This window comes from Grus americana, chromosome 19 (assembly GCF_028858705.1).
Source record: "Grus americana isolate bGruAme1 chromosome 19, bGruAme1.mat, whole genome shotgun sequence".
In the NCBI taxonomy this organism is placed as follows: Eukaryota; Metazoa; Chordata; class Aves; order Gruiformes; family Gruidae; genus Grus; species Grus americana.
This window is the reverse complement of record NC_072870.1, coordinates 7,035,852-7,056,245: the sequence shown is the minus strand read 5'-3', so window position 1 is coordinate 7,056,245 and position 20,394 is coordinate 7,035,852. Positions and strand designations below refer to the sequence as shown.

The window sequence follows — 20,394 nt, the reverse complement described above, 5'->3', positions numbered from 1 at the left end:
TGGCACGAGAGCAGGAGGAGAGCAGATGAAACACCAGCACCACTTCTCATCCACCCCAGGCCTGAGCTGCTCAGCTAGAACACAAGCAGGCTGCTGCAAGGGGCAGTAGGACAACTGAGATCTGAGCTGCCACACCGTGCCTACACCATCAGGGATCCCAAAGAGCAGGCAGTAATAGCAGAAAGGACCATTGTGGAATAATGGCTTTAAGGACCAGGTTTTTTTTACACAGGAGCTCCAAGATAACAGCAGTTTTGCCAGAGACTTCAATGAGGCCAGACTTCCAGCAAGGACAAGGCCAACTCCCTAACAGGCAAGGAGCAAAGCTGCTCAAAACCTCTGCAGTATTTTGTTATGTTAAGTCACCTGGATTCATGGCTTTCTCACAAGCACACAGAGGAATTTAAGCCAGCAAGAGTGGTTTTAAGAACAGGGCTTTATTCCCCCTATGCTTGTAAACCTAAGCGAGGCAAATCCAGGCGTGAGCTCATCTGCCTCCTCACTTTTTGAATGACTCCTAGAGAATTCTCACAGCTGGGACTGCTCAGGTAGGACAGGTACGTGCAGCCAGCTCTGGACAGACCCAGAGCAGCCAGCTGGCATGGCCAGGCACTGCACAAGAGCTGGGAGAAAGTCCTGACATGGGGTACCTGATAAGTGGTACAGAAGCCCAGAGGAGCAGCAGTAAGTAATTATGAGAACAAGGTCCTCTTCCAAAATGCCAGATGAGGTCAGTGCCACCTCCTCGTTCTTTGATCCTGTTGAAGACTGCTCCTGCTAAAATAGAGGACCAGTCTCCTGTGGGAAACTACCTGATTTTGGAATTGGAGATATCCAGCTCCAGGTGCATGAGGTGTCGCTCTCCACCCTCATTCAGCTTGCGGTTCTCTGTAACCTGGGCCAGGAAGGGGTTCTTGGCATCGAACGGCCTAGAAGGAAAGACAAGGATCCTCTGGATTACTCTCTGCAGGCTCACAGTGCTTTCCGTATCCAAGCACGTTCCTTCTGCTTCCAGAGCAGGCTCCCACAATTTGAGCATGGGGCTGTCCTGGCTCATGTTTCAAAGCACACCACAGCACAAACCAAATTATGATCCTGCTGCTACCCACACTGGCAGAGAAAACCAATCATTTTCCTTCTAAGCACAGCCCAGCAGTCAACAGCTTCTGTCCCACTAAGAACAAGTGATGCAAGAGTAGATTGGAGGGAATGTCACATCTCAAAGAGGTATTTCAGTTTGGACATAATTTATATAGCTAATCTCCCCAAAGCAAAACTGCAAGCAACCGTCACGCATTAGCTACCCTGGGCGAGTAAAGACTCCGAGCGACCTTAAGACAGATGCTGCAAACGTACCGGCCAAACAGCACATGTGAGCACAGCCACCTTCTCACACACTAATGATTCATTAACTGGGGAATCCCTGAGAGCCCCAGTGAAGATTTGAACCTATTTCTCTTGGGCAGACATCTGTCACATGGCTGCACTGCAGAAATGACACTGCCTGCATAGCACACGTTGTTACAAACATCAAGGACTCCATTGGTCAAAGCCTGGCCCACGTACACCCTGCCCAGGGCAGTTTGGCACTTACGGCTTCTGGTTCTCATAGCTCTTGAGACGACCCATCTCACCGGTGTAGACTTTGTTCATGTTCACATCCGTGTGCACCACCAGCTCATACTGGCGGATGCTGGAGAAGGAAAGGGAGAGGAAAAAAAAAAAAAAGTCAGACTGGAAGTCACAACGTACAGTTGGAACCATCATCTGCTTTGCTGGATTTGCTGCAGTTCAAAACCAAATGGAACTCGCACCCCTTCGCCCCCCTCAAGACATTAGGGAGCAGACATCTGCAGACAACGCAGAAAGCCCAAACTAAGAGGAAGCAGCTTCGCCAGGAGCATCACAACCCAGCAAAGCCATCCACAAAGGAACCAAACCCATCACATCCCCACTCAGAACAGAAATCCAGAGCTGGGTTCAAACTCGCACCAGGACAGGCTCAGTCCAAACAGCCCCACTCACTGATCTACTTCAGATGTGCCCTCTCCAGTCTGGAAGAGGAGGCAACGCACAGGAGAGGGGACAGCAGCTCAGGACTGATGGCACAGCCACCAGTCAGAGGTGGCCAATCTCTCAGGCACCCAGAAGAACCTGCTTCCTTACCCACCTGGACTCTTCTCCTGTAGCCTCCACCCCAAAGTGCTCACACACTGCTGGCCAGAACTGCTCTCTCCAGGTGATGAAGTCTTCTTCCAAGCTAGCCAGGGCAAAAGAAAGATTCAATAACATTGCCCAAGGGGGAGCAAAGGAGTGTTGTTCCCAGAGGAGCTATTTGAGATCCCTATGGACTTTCTCCTTTCACCGTGGCAAAAGGCATTTGTCCTTGGACCCAGGCAGTTTTGGTACCTCCACATACCCACAGATCAGAGGAGCACCTTCAGAGCGCTAAGTGGGTGGGAGGGAACTGTTGCTACACCAGCCACCCCTCCCTTCACTAGCTCTGCCCAGGAAGACTTTGTTATTCAGGCTCGGTCTTTAACAAACTTGGGTCCCCCTTGCCCACTGGTGGCATTAGGCCACCTTCCTAAAAGGCAGATCCCACCATGGCAATGCTTATTTCTCTGGGCTCAGAGCCTCCCACACACAGCACATCCCTCTCATCACATCTTGCAGGCCTTAGAGGCAAAGCTACAGGTTGATGTCATTTCCCCAGTTAAGCTTCTACCCACAGGGTGCTCAGGTGAGCAGAGAGAGGTCAAAAAACCCCAATCATTGTCCAAGTTGGAAAATTGCTGCCTTCCACCATAAAACAAACAGTTCACAAGGACACTGAGTTGTCTCCTCCGCAGGGATGAGTGAGCCTCTCCATACAGGCTGGGTTAGCAGTGGAGCTGCGGCAGAGCAAAGGCAGAGGCTGCAAAGCCTCCCCAAGTATACAGCTATGGTCATTTAAAGCTGATACGAGATCTCACCAGGCACAGGATCCCCTAGGATGCTCTAAGCATACAGGGATCTGCTTGTGGGAGAAAGAACAGACACACACCCCCAGACATGTCAGCTCCCACAACTAGCCCCACAGAGTTTACTTCTTAGTAGTAAAGCCAACTCCCTGCCAAGGTCCCTTCCACAATGCTGTAGACAGCTCTGACCAGCCTCTCAAGCCAAGCTACTCACTTCCCATCGTCATCTCCTAGCCCAAGTTCAAAGATGCGTTGGGCTCCAAGCTCCTCCAGTCTCTTGTCCACATACTTTCCCATGGCATTGAAGTGCTCATAAGTCTTGTTTCCCAGCCCAAAGACCTGGAAGGGAACGCTGGTAAGTGTGGAGAAGCAGGGGCTGGATTTTTCCCATCCTGCTGGCATCCTCTGGCCAGTATCAGCAAGCAAAGGATGTTGAAGAAAAAAAAGAATGGAAGACCAACAGCAAGACCTCTCCCAGCTCCCTGTCAGCTATTTGTGGACTTTCTGAGTAAGAAACTACTACTGGAGAGCAGCCAGCAGGCACCACCACCTCCCCTAAGCCAGGCCTAAGGCACATCAAGAGGATGTGCACACACAAGAGCTGCCTGCATCATCTCCTCAAGGGAGAAGTAAGAACTTGGACTGCCTGGAGACCAATTGCTGTCCCTTGCCTCCCACAAACCACTCGGCAAATGTTTGCTCACTGTTTTATACAGAGCAGCTTAACATCTCCAGCAGTTGATCTTCTCCTCATTTGCAATTACACTGCCTAAGGAATTTGGCCAGGGTTAGGTGAGGTGGCTGTATCTCAGCCAATTATTCAGCTCAGCACAGGAAAAAGAGCTACACACTCCTTCAAGTGATTTAATTTGTGGGAGAAGATCTGGCCCAGGGCTGCTCAATTAGCTTCTGAACAGCAGCAGCAGCCTGTAACTCATTTACAGACCTTGTATTCAAAGTCTGCTGGGCTGTTTGTGGCAAGACATTACCAGCAAACCCTTCTGATTTAGGGAGTGGAGAGAGTACTCCGACATCTGCCTTTAAAGCCCCCAGATACATCTTTGCAAGTGTCCACCAAGCTTGCAGAGGAAGACAATAGAGACCGCATCCAATAGAGGCGTACGAGGCACAGACATCACGTTGTGCCTTTACCCAAACCATGTGCAGGCACAGGGGAGGGCTTCTGACTTTCCTGCCCAAATGCAGCATAAACTGGAAACGAGCCACTTACTGCAAATCGGAGCCCCGACAAGTCAGCGTCAGCCTCCTGCAGCCAGTCGTAGAAGTCTTGGGCATTGTCCGTGGGATCACCCTCACCGTAGGTGGCCATGCAGAACACAGCTAAGGACTTGTCGATCTCAGACAGGCGACTCAGGTCCGACTACAACCAAAGGAAAGAACAAACCCTCAAGGATCCCACAACACAGTTACTGGGCAAGCCTACTTCTAACTCTGGTGTGTGGAACAGCACCACATAATGTTCAACAGCTGATTATAAAAGGGGTTGGGAAAAGCCAAACCCACCTGAAATGGCAAGGGAAACAAAGCTAACCACTCTCCCCAGACTGCAAGTCAAAACTTCTACCCCACCAGGAAAGTGATGGGATTTGCCATACAAGGCTTTAAGGGATCAGGATTGTTGTTTGCTCTGGAGAATGACACAATGTCAATGCCACTGTGCAAGCCTGCAGCAGTATGCGTTTAATGCTGACTACACAAGGAATACAGAGCAAGTTTCATGCTGCCAACGGATGTCTGTTGACTCCCAAACATTCCAGGCTACCTTCCTCTTTCAGTTGTATTGCAGAGTTCACCCCAAATGTAGACTGGCAAGGACCAAGCCCACCTCTGCATCTCTCAGGCTGATCCAATTTCCTTCTCTCCCCTAAATGACACTACAAAAAGGGCAAATGTCCCTTGGCTAGGTCCTTCCTGGTTTTTGAGGGGACACTAAAAGCATGTTACCTATCCTGAGGTTGTTCGTGGCTAAATTACCAAGTCATACTCCTCTGGATCCGCTGCCATGCCCCGGAGGCCATAGCGATGAGCGTCTTTGGAGAGGCGATTGGCAAACTCCTCTGCTGTACCCGTTTGGGAACCATAGAAAACCACTATGTTACGCCCCTGGAGAGGAAAAAAAAAATTCCTGTTAAATGGTGATTACTCATTTAGCAAATGCACAGACGAAGCACATCTTGTCAGACACAAAGGAAATGCCTGGGATCAGGAGCCCTGGACTGCAACCTAAAGGCAGCTAGGAGTCTGCACTCGTACAGGACTCCACACCAGGTTTGCAGCAGAAAACTCGAGGCTAAGCTGTTAAGAACATGACTCTTGTCAATCTCAGAGGGGTGACTCAGGTCAGACTAAAACCCAAAGCAAAGAATAAATCCTCAAGATTTCTCAGCCTCAAGGCTGCAGCGTGACTCCTGGAAACGGGGAACTCCCTGGATGAGAAAGCAGACTTGCCTAAGCTTTGGGAAAATGCCTAAGCACTGGAACTCCTACTCCGCAATGTAGTGGAGCAAGCCAGCTACTTTGAAGTAAAACAGAAAATATATCCAGCCCTTGCTTCTTCCTCTGCTTCCTCTTGTGTCCAGTCCAGGGGAATCAAAACCTGCCAGTTCTGTGTACAACAATTCCCATTCCAGAGTGAGCCAGTTTGGGAACCAACCACACAGATAAACAAATGCCAGCCAATGACTTTAAAGTCTCTGCCATTTCCCTCCTGACTTTGATCTCATATTACATTTTTTTTTCATCAAATTTTCACTTTAATTTTTTCTCTAAGAACAACTCTTGGGCATAGACTGAAAGAGCTACTCCTGCCTGCCCACACAGCCTTCCTCTGGATGCTCTTTGCAGCAGGTATGTGTCCATATCCAAACCAGTCCCTCCCCACTGACAGCTAGACAGTCTCCAGTGGAAAATGGGAAGGACACGAGCTCCTCTACCTTCCCAGCACCCCACATAGCCAGAGCAAGAAGCTTACCGTCTTCTTCATCTTCTCAATGAAGCTGCTGTCTCTCACTGGAGCTGCTCTGAAAGACAGGAGGAGCCTCTTTTCAGATGGGCACCTTCATTCTTTAAGGTCAGGAATAAGCACGTGGGGGAAAAAGTGGCCCCCAAACCATGCTAGATCTCAGAAGGCTACCCAAAGTGGTGAGAGTCCCCATCGACCACTCTTATTCACCCTGTCACAGGGATACCCATCGTTCAGCTGCAGGGCTTCTCCTCTGCACACAGCCATGAACCAGGGACTGTCAGAACACGGGGGAATAGCTGACACCCTGCCTCACCTCCATCGGTAAATCCTCCTGCAGGCAAAGCCCAGGAATTCAGCCCTGAGCGTCAGGAAACCTTTACTCTATCAACTGCTCTGAGGGGTTTCACAGCTGAGCAGGTTACAAGGATCTCTCAGAGCTATGACGCAAGAGTAAGTCTCCAGAAAAATCTCAGAGGCCAAGCCACAGCGGGAGAGAAGGGAACGGAGAGCTCCCTGCTTCCCCCACCACAATGGACAGGCAGGGGATCAGTCCTGAGTCATGCCCCCGCCGCCAGGCGGATTGTCCAAGCTTGAAGTCAGACAGGGCTAAACACCAGCTGTTCTGACCTCAAAACAGCATGCCACACAGGAGTCCCAGAGCTGGAGAGCCCCGTGGAGCAGACAGATGCAGCCGATCAGATCCACAGAGCCTCCAGCAAGGCAACCGCTGCCTGCTGAGGTCCCGCAGGGCTCGCTCCCATGCCAGGGTGTCTGTCCCCAGCACGGAGAACACTTGCAGTATTGCACGGAGGTGGCTTTATCTCAAGAGAGACAAACCACAGCAGCATCAGAAACATCGAGGCAGAGACTCACACTGCTACGGCTACCCTATTAGGCAGGGAGCCAGAAGAGCTTTAGCTATCCTAAGCACACCCATGGGCTTTCAGTGTCACAGGGTGAAAGTAACCCAAGCCCTGGGGACACCGGAGCCCCCACAAGCAGAGGTGTCTCTAGCTACAGTCAGATTAGGCAATAGGGTCTTTTCAAGGCAGGAGGACAAGTGCCAGGAGCTCATGTGCCATCTTCCCCACTGGAGCTTTGGTAGCAGGGAAGAGGAACGTGGGACCCGTTCCCATTTCTCTTTCACAATGGAAGAATGCAAGGCTGGGTCTCCTGTGGGAAGAGAGAAGCCTCCAGGCAAAAAACAAATGGTTTTGGCTCCAGCCCATGTGAGAATGTGCAGAGCTCGCTAACAGTTTCCTAAACTCTGCAGCCCAGAGGGAGGGATCTCTGCGGATGTGCTGAGACATTTGCAGAGCACACACACAGAGCAGCAGGGTGGGGGACGTTCAGTAAAGCATGCCTTCAAGCACCCCTTTCTACCCAAAGGTATTGAGGAGCTCTGTAACCTGGCCAGACAGCTCCAAGCACCGATGCAATCCCATGCAGCACACACCAAAGATAAGCAAACCCTACCCAAAAAAGGTACCCAAGGAGGCTGTGCTCCCCAGAGAGAGATGCTTCATGCCCCCAACTTTGCTCTCTCAGCAGTTAACATTCTCCCTGTGCTGTCTTTAGTTCCCTGTTGGGAACAGGGATATCACAAGCATCTTTGAGAGAACAACCCCAAAACCATGCCCATGCTACCACCAGGATGGGGGCTTGGGAGAACTGCCCCCCAGCCCGCTCACAAGACTCAGCTCTCACTTAGCTTTTGGCTCCCTGGTGAATTTCTTTGGTGTACTGCCCTCTGCAAATGAGATCCAATTAAAATAACTGTTGGGTCAACTGCTAAACAAAATGCTTTTAAAGGAGGAAAAAAAAAAAGTTTTAGGTCTTTTCAGCAAGCTCCCTTTGGAAAAGAAAACACCGCAGTACATGGACCTCATCCGTTTTCAAAGGAGGCAACCCTGCACTGAAGTGTTGTGGTGGAGAAGAGTCTGTGGCTCAGACACAGAAGAAATAATGAGTCTGGCTTTTAGAAAAAGGCTATACAACTCCCTGAAATTGCTTCATCAGGGTGGCTTCAAAGTCTGAGCTGCAAAAATGCACAGACACTGAAGACCAAAATTACACTCATTTCCACCACTCAGCCCGGAAAACTTTGAAGAGAAAGTGAGTTTTCAGCAACAACTGCTCTTACAGCTTAGATATCTCATGGTATGAGCTAAGAGAGTCAGAAGTGACGGGTGGAGGAAAGGGGATTAAGTCCATTGTTGGAGCGAGTCTTTAGCTTGTACAGATTACCCACCCTTGGTGAGAGCCTACAGCACGAGCGACTCCCAGGGTGCTCTGTCACTTTGATTTCAGGAGGGAAAAAGGAGGGGGTAGGAAGTTAGCGACAGCTCAACAAGAATATCAAAGTCTCCGTCTCAGCCAAATGCCTCTCCTTCAGAAAGCTCCCATGCCCGTAGCTTTCCTCCCGAAAGCACACATACATCCAGAAGTGAGAACACAGCCTGGACGTTGCAGAGAAACCAAGCACTGACAGCAGGGTCTCCTCTGGAGCAGCCTGCCTCCAAGCAGAGCCTCTCCCCTTCCTTCTCCTCCTGCCCCAGCAGTGAGAGGTACCCCACTCCACCCAGCTTCAGGGTGGCAGGAGCAACCCTCCAAGTCAGAGCGATCCCGCCTGCCCATCGGGCAAATTAACTCACCTCGCCACGGCCGCCTCTTCTCGCGGGGCCGAGTACGTGCAGCCCATGGTCAGGGCAGGGAAGAGGCAGACAAAGAGTCGCAGGGCAGCCGGGTCTGTCTGCGAGGGGAGGTGTGGGGGGGACGAATCTAACTTAGCTCTGGAGCAACACGCACACAGGCCTTTCCATTCTGCTCCTCCTGGGCATTAAAGACAAGCGTCAGCCTTTTGTTAAGGAGAAGAGAGCCAGCACAAAAGGTCCCAGCACGGGTCATAGCAGGAGAGGTCCCGTCCGCTCAGATACTCGTGGCAGGGCTTTGGAAGTTACTGAGTGGATCCACACAGTCCTGAGAAACTGCAACATCTGGCAGCAGTGGCAGAAAGGAATTAGGAGTGGAGAATGAAACCTCCCAGGATCCTCCGCAGCACACATCCCTCTCCCATCCGTGTGGAGCAGGGGGACGGGACACGAAACCCTCCCCCAGCCTTGTTACCTTGGAAACTGTTTATATCACAGCTGCTTTTATATATATTCTTTTTTAAAAAAAAAAAAAAAAAGTCGGCACTGTAGCTGAATGAAACGATTCCAGACACTGCGTGAGCAACACTATGGGTAACTATGGCAGTGCCATTACGGAGGCGGCTCAAAGGAGTTTGTTCTCTTCAGGATCCTATTAAATTAAATTAGAGATGGTCTCTCTCTCTAACACACACGCAGGCAGCAAAGAGAGCTAATCAGACTAAGGAGTGGGATCAATTCCTGCCACAGGAAGCCCCACAAGCACCAGGGAATGGATTTCTCTATAGCTGCAGAATAGAGATAAGCCAATTTCTGCCCCAAACAATGTTAAAGACGGGGGGGGGGGGGGAGAAGGGAGGGGGTGACACCCAGAGTACCAATCAATGTCTTGCCTGCATCTCCCCAGGGCAACAGTTCGCCAACTCCGGAGCGGGCACATGAGAAAGGAAGAAATACGCAGAGATGCGGACAAAGAATAAAAATAAATTAGCGCGTTCCCCAGGAATGCCCCCACGGGGAACCGCGGTGGCCATGGCTGCATGGCGATTGAGAGCCGTTCTCCCTAATTACATCTGCAGAACAGGCTGTGAGGAAGGCTGCTCCGGTGGTTTCAATTAAGTCTGAAAATGGTCAAAATGCAAGCAATCCTCAGATGGTGGTATCCCGGCCTGCCCTATGCACACGTGTGTTACACAACACAGGTACAGAACGTCTTGTACGCAGCCAGTCTCTGCACACGCTGGGCTCTGTCCCTTCTCCAGAGGCTTTGGGCAGGAAAACAGCTCCGCTTGGCTGTGAGGGTAAGGGTTCAGCAAGCGCCTGAGCTGTGGCTGAACCCAGAGACGCATCATCGGGGCAAGATCATGACCGTTCCCAAGCCACGCGGGCTGGCAGAGCCACGCAGAATGAACCCAGCCCAGATGTCATCCAGAACAGGGCATTTCGACCATGCATCTGTTCTTCCACAACCAAGGGTAGGTGCAGCAGTGGCATTTCCTCCAGCGACCTCACTGAGCTGACGTGGCTTGATCAAGGCATGCTGCTCAGCAGAGGTTCCCAAAAACCCCCAGGATGGCACCGAAGTGCCAGACCCTGTGTTCAGGTCGGAGACTCTGCTTCCACGCTCCCACGTTGCAAGCACCCTCGCTACAGCAGCGGCGGCCATCATGAGGCGTCTGAATTGCTGAGCAGCACTTTTGTCCTCCAGTCTTCCAAGGCTGCAGCTGAAGTTGGGGGCCAAAGTGACACAACAGAAGCCATCACCCAACACCATCAGACGAAGCAGTTCAGCACAGTTCAGCAATTCAAGGCAGAGCTGCAGAGAGTGTGCTGACAAAAAGCAACACCTCTTAAGGTCAAGGCTCTCCACTTCAGCAGGAGACAGTCCCACCAAGGGCACTCTGCCTTCACGGGTCTGGACCAGCTTCCCTGCCTGCAGACGGGCCTGCCCACGGACCAGCTTGCTACCCAGCCAGCCACAGGCAGCGGCTGACGGTGTGATCCTGTATCTTGCTGATTTGCTTGTTCATCGGAAAGGAAACTCCACCCCAGACTCAAAGACGACAAGAGGGAAGGAAACTCGAGGCTGAACAAGCTTTTTTTCCCCACTCATTTTCCTCTCGGTTCCAAGTGTCCCATAAAATAACACTGCAAAAGCTACAGGAAGTCGCCGTCCCCGTCCTGGAGGATGGATGTGCCACCAGTCACAGCCTTGGCTTACGGTCTGCGCTGCCCTCAGACCAGTTACTACACTGACCACAGCAGGGCTGCAGCAGGCAATGGCACAGTCAGGCTCAACGTACAGGGAAAAGCTACTTCAAAGCCTCCTCTCGTTCTTCACCTGCCTGGCTGTCACTTTTTCAAAACGCAATTGCATCAGACAAGGTCCAGAGCAACCTCACCTCCCCTCCCTGGTTATCAGTGACAGGAGGTGCTGCTCTTCCACAGCTCTTGCAAGAGGCAGTTGCATGGAGCTCCCTGCCAGCCATCTCCCCTACAGATGGAGAAGGCAGCACAGACCCCACACAGGAAATGCAGGCAAAATACTCCTGAGTCAGGTGAAAGCCGAAAACCCCAGCCAGTCTCAGATGGAAGCCCAGGTCCTGCAACAGGACGAGGTGGTAACACACACCCGGGGCAGTTAGCAAGCCACTCTGCAGCGTGACTTCTCTGCAAGGTCACGACAGCCTCTGGAAGAGCTGCACGTGATGGGTGGCAGGTGGAAACAGTCTCAAGAATGGTGAGCATGGGAGCTCTCCGAGTCAATCTGCACTATGTTGGGATCTAATTTCAGTTTGATAGGGCCATCTTTCCAGACAGCTTAGCTCTCATCACAGCACAGCCGTTCTCCTTACAGTCTCCAGAGGCAACCGCACGCACAGATACACACAGCCCTCTCTTGCAGGCACGAAAGGGAAAGTATCCTACCGATTCAACAAAACAAATTCCCAAGATAAGGCTGATCAGGCACAGATAGCCGGGCTGCTACCAGCCTCATGTGCACCTGCACAAGGTACTGCAGCCAGGAACATTTCTTTTTAAAACCCCTCCCAGCCAGAAAATGTACTTTCCATCCTCCTGCGACACCAGCGTGTGCAGCCTGCCTGAGTTTGCTCTGAGCTGTGTGCTACTCTTCCCGTTACCCGGGGACTTCACAACAGACCTGGCATCCCAGGCTTGCCTTCAAGCAGAGGCCTCTCATGATCTGACCAAAGCTGAAACGAGGAGACCAAACCTGCTCCTTTTCAATTATGACCTGAATTACAACACAAACACTGGACACTGAGCCCTGAAAAATGAAAGCAGCATAACCCACTAAGGCAGACAGAAAGGTCTGAGGTAACAGACCCACAACCACTTGCTGTGTTTGATTTAGCTTTCACACACAGGGTAACGGGAGCATCAATCCCCTGCTGAAATGCCTTCACTTATCACCAGACATCCTCATCTGAGCAGCCTACAGACAGCTCCTGCCACAGCTTCTTTCCACACCAGGCTGTAAAACTTTGAAATGAAGGACTGACGAATATTTCTTGTCAGAGCAGCACCCACAAAGTGCCATGGGGAGAAACCCACTTCACACAGAACACCTTGCTGGTACAACTGTATGTGTTAAATACAGTGACTTTGCAGCCAGCATTACAAACCCAGAGGATTCACCTTTGGTGTGTGGTTACCTTCTGCAAAGGCCTAATACTGGAAAGCACAGAGCCGGGCTAAGGCTGGTCTTCTCTCTGGGGCAAACTGCACCCATGCAGGGAACAGATCCCAGGAGACTGAAGGGAAAGATATCGCACAACACCAGCTCCTATGGCCTCTGCTGCAGTGGGTTTCAAACCTCTCTACTGCTCTTACCAATGCTCCAGGAGGAAGCAGAAGGAATGAGCTAAAAAGCCGAGCAGAAAAGAGATGTTAAGTTTAGCATGTGCCTGAGACCAGGAACTAAACGCACCCAGATCTCCACCAACACGGCTCGGTCCTGGTCCTAAGCCCTTTGCAGAAGACAGGGTAGAACAAGGACCTCTCCCTCTCCAAATCCAGTCTCCTGCTGCTGTGGTAACCTGGCATCAAAGCCAAACAAGTTTCACAAGACCTGCCAAGCAGCTCGTGCCCAGGAACTCTCCCCCAGCTCCCCAAGACTATTTCTTCTCTTCATAGCTAAGGGTAGATAAGATTCCCGATAGAAAACCTGCTGAAGAGCAAGTCCACCTTTCTCCAGATTTATCTAAACGTGACTTATCAGAAAATGCAAAGAATAGCCAAAGCAATCCTTAAGAGTTTTGAAGTACAGCCAGGGGCTTTCCTGCCTTGTCTTTTCTTCCCTTGCTCGGGAAAGGCAAATTACTGATTTGGGCCACACGGTGGGGTAAGGCAGAACTGCAGCCTGGCTCTGCCATAGGGATTTCTGCATTGTGAGGTGAATGGCTCAGGAGAAACATGAGGGGAGAGAAATGCACTTTGGGACTAAGCCCCCTTGCCGGGGGACCTCCAGAATCCAGCTGAGCTTCCTGCACAGGTGGAAAGTTACACTCACCCCACACTGCCTGAGAGTTGTTACTTACACTGACTGCATTTTGGGGAGGTCTGGGACTTCCTCCTTTTTCTTGCGGAAGAAGAACCAGTAAGTAAGAAGCCCGGTGATGAGTGAGATGAGAAACACATCCATCATGCTGAAGAGAGAGTCTTGCTGTGCAGTGCTGTCGGGAGGGGAGATGGTCGGTTCCATGCTGGCATCCCCCATGATGGTCAGAGGCACTGGAAGCAAAGAAAAACAAATGAACACCAGAATCACACAGTGCAAAGAGAAAAGCATTAAGGGCTGTTCACAGCATACTCTTCCACTGTACATTTACTCCTAGGAGCACAGGGCAGCCCAACAACTCTTTGGAGAGAGACTCTGCACCACAATACTGCAAAATCCTTTTGCACCTTAAGGTATCTCACCGTCCCACCAAGTTTTTCCCTTCCCATTGCATCCACACTGACCCATCAGAAGTGATTTCTGCTCCCCCTTTGCCAGCACCACTGAAGCAGCCCCACATTCCCACCAGAGAGCCCAACCTGGTTCCTACTAACACTCCAGCAAAACTCAACAGGGACTCATGGCTGGCCTTTACTAAAGCCGTTACTCATCATGGAGCCCATGCATGTTGGTGGGGGAAGACCCCACTCTTCCAGTCACCCCACAGATCTGGGTCTTTCTCCCTCCTTTCCACAAGGTGATACAATGCCCTGGACCTACTGCTGTGCTTACAAATCGCAGAGCGGGACTGTGGCATGGTAATTCTGTGAGCATCTCCACATTAGGTCATTATAACACAAATGACAAATACTTCTGATATACTACTCTCCGCCGCATGCAGATTGGATTTACTACCCACCTCTTTCTGGGCCTCTAGCTTCCCAGTCCCCTCCACTCTCTTCCCCAGTTTAACTTCCATCTCCTTCAATTACTCCTTTCAATTTGCTGAGGCAGAGCTTAAGTGACTTGTGACTTGCCCATGGCCATAGCCAAAGTCTGTGGTAGCACAAGGACTAGTACCCAGTCCTCAAGTCCCCGACTAGCCCTGTGGTCCCTGTCCTTTCCCTGGGGAGCCACCCATTGCTCGCTCCTTCCCTCCCACTGCTCTGCCAAAGCTCTAAACTCCTCTGACCCTAGTCCAGATCGCAAGATTATCTTCCCAACACACAAGGACACACTCTGTCCAAGCAAACAGATAATTAACTCAAAACTTGATTTGTAAGGGCAAAGTGACTCTCTTCTTGTACTTGGGCATCCTGCCAACCCAGGAGACCATGGACATTTGAACTTGCACACACAAAAGTGACTCAGAGCTGTGGGGGTGCCACCAGAGAGAAAGGACATGTCCTGTGGCTGAGCCTTGAGGGGACAGTTAACCTGTGCAGCAAACCTGTGCCTGCCGGAGAAAAGCTCCCAGACTGCTTTCCTGGGGGGCTGAAAGAAAAGCAGCGAACTCCAGGCCATGCCTGGGCTGAGAAGTAACACTGACTGAAGTTTAAAGTTATGCTCACACATTCAGACACTGGGAAGAAAAGGGAAGGGGATGCTTAGGGAGTGCTAACGAGGGAGACCAGGTAAGTTCTTCAGCAAATAAGAAGCCCTTGGTGTTACCCCACCAAGGAAAAGCCCAGGTCCGGAGGACACAAAGTACTCTGCCACAGGCCACCAGCTACAAAAGGCAGCTCTGTGAAGTGCAGGTAGAAGTCCACAGCCACCTGGCAGCAATCATGAGTGGGATCCCGGGTATTTTTGCAGCCTAACCAGCTCTCAGCCCCATGAGAAGTTTAATTCTGCGGAGAACTTGGCAAGAGACTATACTGTGAAGGGCACTAAAACACCACTGCAAAGCTTCCCATTAGATTCCCAGAGATGACACTAAGCAGGGGACAGAAGAAAAACGTTAGTGATGCGATGCGACTGCAGACAAGCAAATTGCACATTTCTCTCCATCAGGCAGGTCACCCTGTCCTCCCTCCCTTGCAGACAGGTTTTCCATTGCTGGATCTCTGAGCCAAGCAAGAGCTGGGTGTTATTTATGTACAACTGTAGACTAAACTGTTAGTTAAAGCCTCCGCAACTGGAGCTTAGTTGCCAACAATGCAGAACTCCCAACAAGATCCCTTTCCTCCTCCGTGCTGGGTTCCTGTAAATCAGTGAGGATGATGGAGATTGCGCTAAGCTGGTTTTGGGCAGGAGCTGCACCCCTTCCCTTCTGAGCACCAAATCCAGCACTTGCAGCAGCAGAGCCCCAGGAAAGCCTCCCTGCACAGAGCAGCATCCCTTGTAACTAACTGCACATGGAGGAGAGTTTCAAGCTAGACATGTCTTTGGTGAGCGGCAGCCAGCCCGGGGTGGAATGCATACAGGCTGCATACGCCTGGCCCCACAGCAACTCCCCTCCCAGCTCCAAATAGCTCAGATGTGGACATTCATCAGCTGCCCTTATACAGGGCAAGCAAATGAATTCCTGGGCTAATCAGCAAGGTGAGGGCTATGTCTCCCGCAGCCATTCATTGCCATGCCCAAAGCAAGAGCTTCTAGCCTCCCAGAACAGAGGGGACAAGCAGCAGCTGCCAGGGTTTTGCTTTTTCAAGCCTCCAGAGGTGGTCTGCTCTCCAGAGCAGCGATGCCTTGGAAAGAGGCATCCTTGGGAAGGCAGCTCCCAGGAATGCAGCATGAGCAGACATGGAGGAGGAAGCCGTACTATCTCCTGGCCTTCACCATGCTGCAGCTCTCCAGCACTTCAAAGGGGAACCCTACAGCTGCAGCAGCAGCCGGACAACCTGCTCGCTCCCTGCACCCACAGCCAGAGGGAAGAGCACCATTTCTGGAGGCTTATGGGTCTGGTGCACGGATCAGAGTCTTGGTTCAGTCTCCTCTCTTCAGCCACAAGCCTCCATAGCGTAAAGGTTATATACTGACCTCTAACCCTGGAAGGAAACACAGTCAATCTCTAGTGATGAAACCAAAGAAACAAGAACAGCTTTAATTTTGACGATGGGCTCCACCTGGTCCTGGACATTTAGCTATTCAAGTCCTATATCCTAGCTACAGGTTTTTCTTTTTGCTCTCCCTTCACCATCCCCACCCTCAGGAAAAGGTTTGCTTAGATGTATCAAGAGAAAGGGAAAGAATGTGGAATTAGACCTCACATCTTTTTTGTAAAGGGTTGTCATAACTCAGGAACTATTTATTTAACTTGCTTCACCTTGCACAGGAAGATTATGCCTCAGTTTCTCTCAGTCTTACCTAGTTGGCTGTAACAATTACTTTCCAGAAGTTCACAGCAATTCATGTTCAAATACATGTCCTTTTCTAACTTCCAGTGAAAAGAAACCTGACTCTTACTTGGAATTTAGCTATCCTGGAAATCCAGTAGTCTCTGGAAGGACACTGATAGAATTAGATCAGGTTTTTAAAGGGCAAAAGAGAAGAAATCTATGATGCAGAAGTAAAAGTTCCCCTGACACCAGTTTCAAAGCTAGTTATTTTACCCCAAGGTTTATTATATCTTCAGTCAAGATTAGACAGACTTCCATTTCCCCTTTTTTTCCTTTTTTTTTTTTTTAATTCATGGCTCCAGTTCCTGGATCCCTGTTTACGCACAGAGAATCTGGTGTAAAGCAATCAGTCTCAGCCGAGATGCGAGGCATCTATGTCACACAGAAAAGTCACAACATTTTGAAAGATTGCAATCAAGCGATACTATATTTTAGCACAGCTTTTCAGCCTCTGAACGCAGCTTCTAAACCTGGGAATTTGCTTGATACACGGCAGCCTGCAATCATTCAAATCACCAGGGACCCTCTCTGCACATCTCCATGCTGCCAAACAAATGCACTTCCTTCTCATATTAAAAAATGTACTCCTACTTCTCATGCACATCTCAAGCAAAGGACTGGAAGCACTGTCAGTGCTAGACATCCTCAAATTCCCCATGAATTCCACATGGACTAAAGGTGCTATCACGTCACAGCATTAAAAATATTAAAATATAAATAAAAATAGTATTACAACAAACCAGATGGGATGGGGAGTACCCTAAAAGCCAAGTGGTCAGCAACCCAGAGATCTATTCTTTCCCCTCTCTTGCACACAGCCCACAGCAGCATTAGGAGATGGAGCTGCAGATGCCCCCAAAAGCACGCTGGAGCCCTGAACTCCAACTGTCACGAAACACAGCTGGGAGGTCTCCCTTTCAGCCAAATACAAGGATCTTTCTTTGAGTCACATTGTAGTATCTTCTAGTGACCAAAAAGCCTTGTCTGTGAAGCTAAGTTGGCGATTTGGGCAGGAAGTTGGCTCTTTGACTTGAAGTAGCTTTTTATTTATATAACCTTTGCAATGAGTTTCAAGTATCTCAGGACGATTTGGCTTTCCGGTTCCAGATCAGGACTGCAGCCCATAACTTTTGCTCCAAAAACAAGTGACCAAGCTCTCTGCTAGACTCTCCTACCCTTTGCCATCAAGAGCACACCCTGACCCTACTCACATGAGAGGAAAGGAGAAGGAAGACTGCTGATCAAGCACAGCCCGGGCTGCTCACTGCTCCCACCTCCGATAACCAGGATTCAGCTCCAGCCCGAGGTCACACCAGCCAGCTGATCACAGCCTGTAGCACCAAGCAGCCCCCAGGTTCAGCTCAACACCGTAGAGAGGGCTCCCCACGATTCCCGCGCACCCATGCGGCAATAGGCACAAGTCCCGCTGTGCCCTATGGACTCTGCCTGCCCTGCACCGGGCAGCCCAAAGGCTGCACCCCCATCTCCCATGCCCCTGAGTTTATTGAAACAGCCAGAGTTTTCCCAACAGCAACCAAGTGACACAGCGTCCTTTGGATGCCCGCAGATAAACACAGGAGCTGCAGGCAGAAGGTCTATTTTGTAATACGTGCACGTAAAAACCGGTGACGACCAAGTCAAAATGGAATGGAGTGACATAAACGTGTGCGATGCCATTAGTCACCCTCTGCATGACACTTGCACTGATGCCAGGCACCATTCAAAGGGAGCTCAGCGGGGTGCCAGCAGCCAAGCCTTCCCCAGCCCGCAGCAAGGTTCAGGCTGTCTCAGCTAACTGCTAGCAGGGACACCAAGGAGCCGGTTAAGTCAAGCCATGCCTGCAGGAACAAGCTCACCGTGCGTCTCATGCCACCAACACGAGCCCTGGGGTGCCCAGTCCCACCATGCCAGCTGGCCCATTCCCACCCAGCAAGGACACCTACCGAAGGACTGCTTTCCTTGTCAATGGGAATCCATGCAAGTCACACACAAAAAGCCACCGGCTCCTTCAGACCAGCTTTCTCCAGTTCAGACTCTCAGTAAAAGCCCTGCACAGTCCCAGGGAAGGGGACAAAGGGGCACTGCTACCAGAGCACTTTTCTTGCTCTCTGCAGCCACATGATGACAACCCTCGTGTCACTGACTCAGCACATGCATTGCATTAGTGGACAAAACGGAAACACAGCTGTCACGATTTCTAGCACTGGAAGCTCTGTGCAGCTGGGGATGTCAGCATTACCACGAGATCTGCAAGAGTCACTTTGCTGACTGAGAAGGACCAACCTGAATTTCCTAGGTGCAAATGGGTGTGCATGACCAGATCCCCCTCCCCACCACACGCCTGGCCTGCCTTGCCCCAGGGATCACCCTTTCTCTTGTGCTGACCGTTCTTGCATGGGACCACAGCACAGATCAGAGACATGATCAGCCTCGAGAAGCAGCCTTAAGAAAGCTCCAAAACCCACAGTTTTAAACCAGCAATCAGTTATTTCCACTGGCATTGTGGCACAGCCCCAAAAGACAGCTTCGGAACTGATGGAGACAGTGGAAATAAGCAGCCAAAGCAAATGGAAACTCCTTCTCTTTGTACACCACTGACTTGCAGCCCAAGCTTTAGAAACAATGGCAAAATAAATAGAAACTAACTTAAAAACCAACTAAAACACCTGGGAGGAATAAAGAAAACCACCCAGTGGCCCTCTCACAGGTCCCTATTCCCACAGCATCTGCAAAGCTTGTCGAGAGCTCGCACAGGCGGCAGCACCGAAAGGAAGCTGCAGCAAGGCCCCATTGCTCCGTGCAGCGGTGGCAGTGCAGAAGGAAGAGACTTGCTTACAAACAGGAATGCAGTCTTGTGACCAGCAAAGGGTTTTCTTCTTTCACCCACTAAAGATACATGACAAGTATCTGACGTGTGTCAGGAAGAAGAGCCCCATGGACACAAGCCCACGAGGAAGGAGAAGGGTCAACAGCAGAAAGAGAGCAGGGCTGTAGTAGAGATGGCATTTCTGCCCAGACTCCTGTGCCCAGTCTCTTCTGAATCCCACTGCAGTGAACTCTCCTGTGTGCTAGTGCGTGGTGTTAGGCCAGGAGACCCTTGGGGCAAAACCAGGTCTTCTCTCATTCCTCCTCAGGTATGAATGCAACCGATTAGAATAAGAAATTCTGTTTACATCAGCCTGTGCCAGTTACTGGCCTCAGCAAGTCTCAAATTAGCTTCCCCCCCCCCCCTTCCTTTTTAGTAAAGGGAAACCTGGCAAGAAAAGTGGGCCTTTCCAAAACAAAAGCAGACCATTAAAGTTGGCGCTCAGCTCCAGATTATTTAACATTGCCTTGGATTAGCCTTTTCTCTGTAGCTCTGCTGTGCAGAGATCGCATTTCCCCTCAGTAAGATGCCTTGGTCTGGCCAGATAAGTGGCTGTGCTTGGTGTGGTCTGCACAGGCTCCCTGCTTTGGGTGGGCTCATCCTACGGGCAAGTTCCCAGGGTTCCCTGAGGAAAGGCGGCACGGTGGAAGTCCTCATGGCTTCCTCACCCCATCAGCGTGTTGGCGCTCGCTGTGAAACAGGGCACAAGCCAAAGGCATCCTTTCCTCATCACAGCGATAATGAGCAGTGATCCGGGGCTGACTTTCACAAGTACCTGCGACAGGTTTGACTTTCACTACACCTATCACCTCTGTATCACTTTCTTCCCACGTACTTAAAAAAAAAAATCCCAGCACATCCCACAACTTCCCATTAATCACCACCACCCAATAAAGAAGGGTGGAAAGCAGCAGAGTTTCTCTACACATCACTGGGAAAGTGACTCTCCATGGGCCTTCCAGCAACGCAGAAACCCCAATCTAACCAGAGAACTTGGCTGCAGCAGCACCTCGAGCTGCGGTAAGGCACACCCAACTAAAAGCTGGTTTTTTTGGTGAAACAGAACAAATTACTCTCACTGTGCAAGGTCTCTTCTAGCCAGACCTTGACACACTGGCTCAGACG

The 20,394-nt window shown here is 50.7% G+C and overlaps 1 protein-coding gene across 4 annotated transcripts in view; it reads right to left on the bottom strand.

The window, feature by feature from the left end:
• Positions 1–20,394, bottom strand: part of LOC129214935 (NADPH--cytochrome P450 reductase) — a 30,656-nt gene that overhangs the window by 4,917 nt on the left and 5,345 nt on the right. Inside the window, exons 1-9 of one of the 4 annotated variants that reach the window (XM_054847284.1) lie at positions 18,347–18,449; positions 13,163–13,355; positions 5,956–6,004; positions 4,959–5,087; positions 4,195–4,344; positions 3,178–3,302; positions 2,171–2,260; positions 1,595–1,693; positions 813–929 (exon numbers count right to left, since the gene is read on the bottom strand). In XM_054847284.1, coding sequence (XP_054703259.1) covers positions 813–929; positions 1,595–1,693; positions 2,171–2,260; positions 3,178–3,302; positions 4,195–4,344; positions 4,959–5,087; positions 5,956–6,004; positions 13,163–13,341 — 938 coding nt within the window. In that variant the 5' untranslated portion in view covers positions 13,342–13,355; positions 18,347–18,449. Of the gene's footprint in view, positions 1–812; positions 930–1,594; positions 1,694–2,170; positions 2,261–3,177; positions 3,303–4,194; positions 4,345–4,958; positions 5,088–5,955; positions 6,005–13,162; positions 13,356–17,614; positions 17,834–18,346; positions 18,450–20,394 lie in introns of those variants that run through there. The other 3 variants (XM_054847283.1, XM_054847282.1, XM_054847281.1) reach the window with 3 other exon arrangements.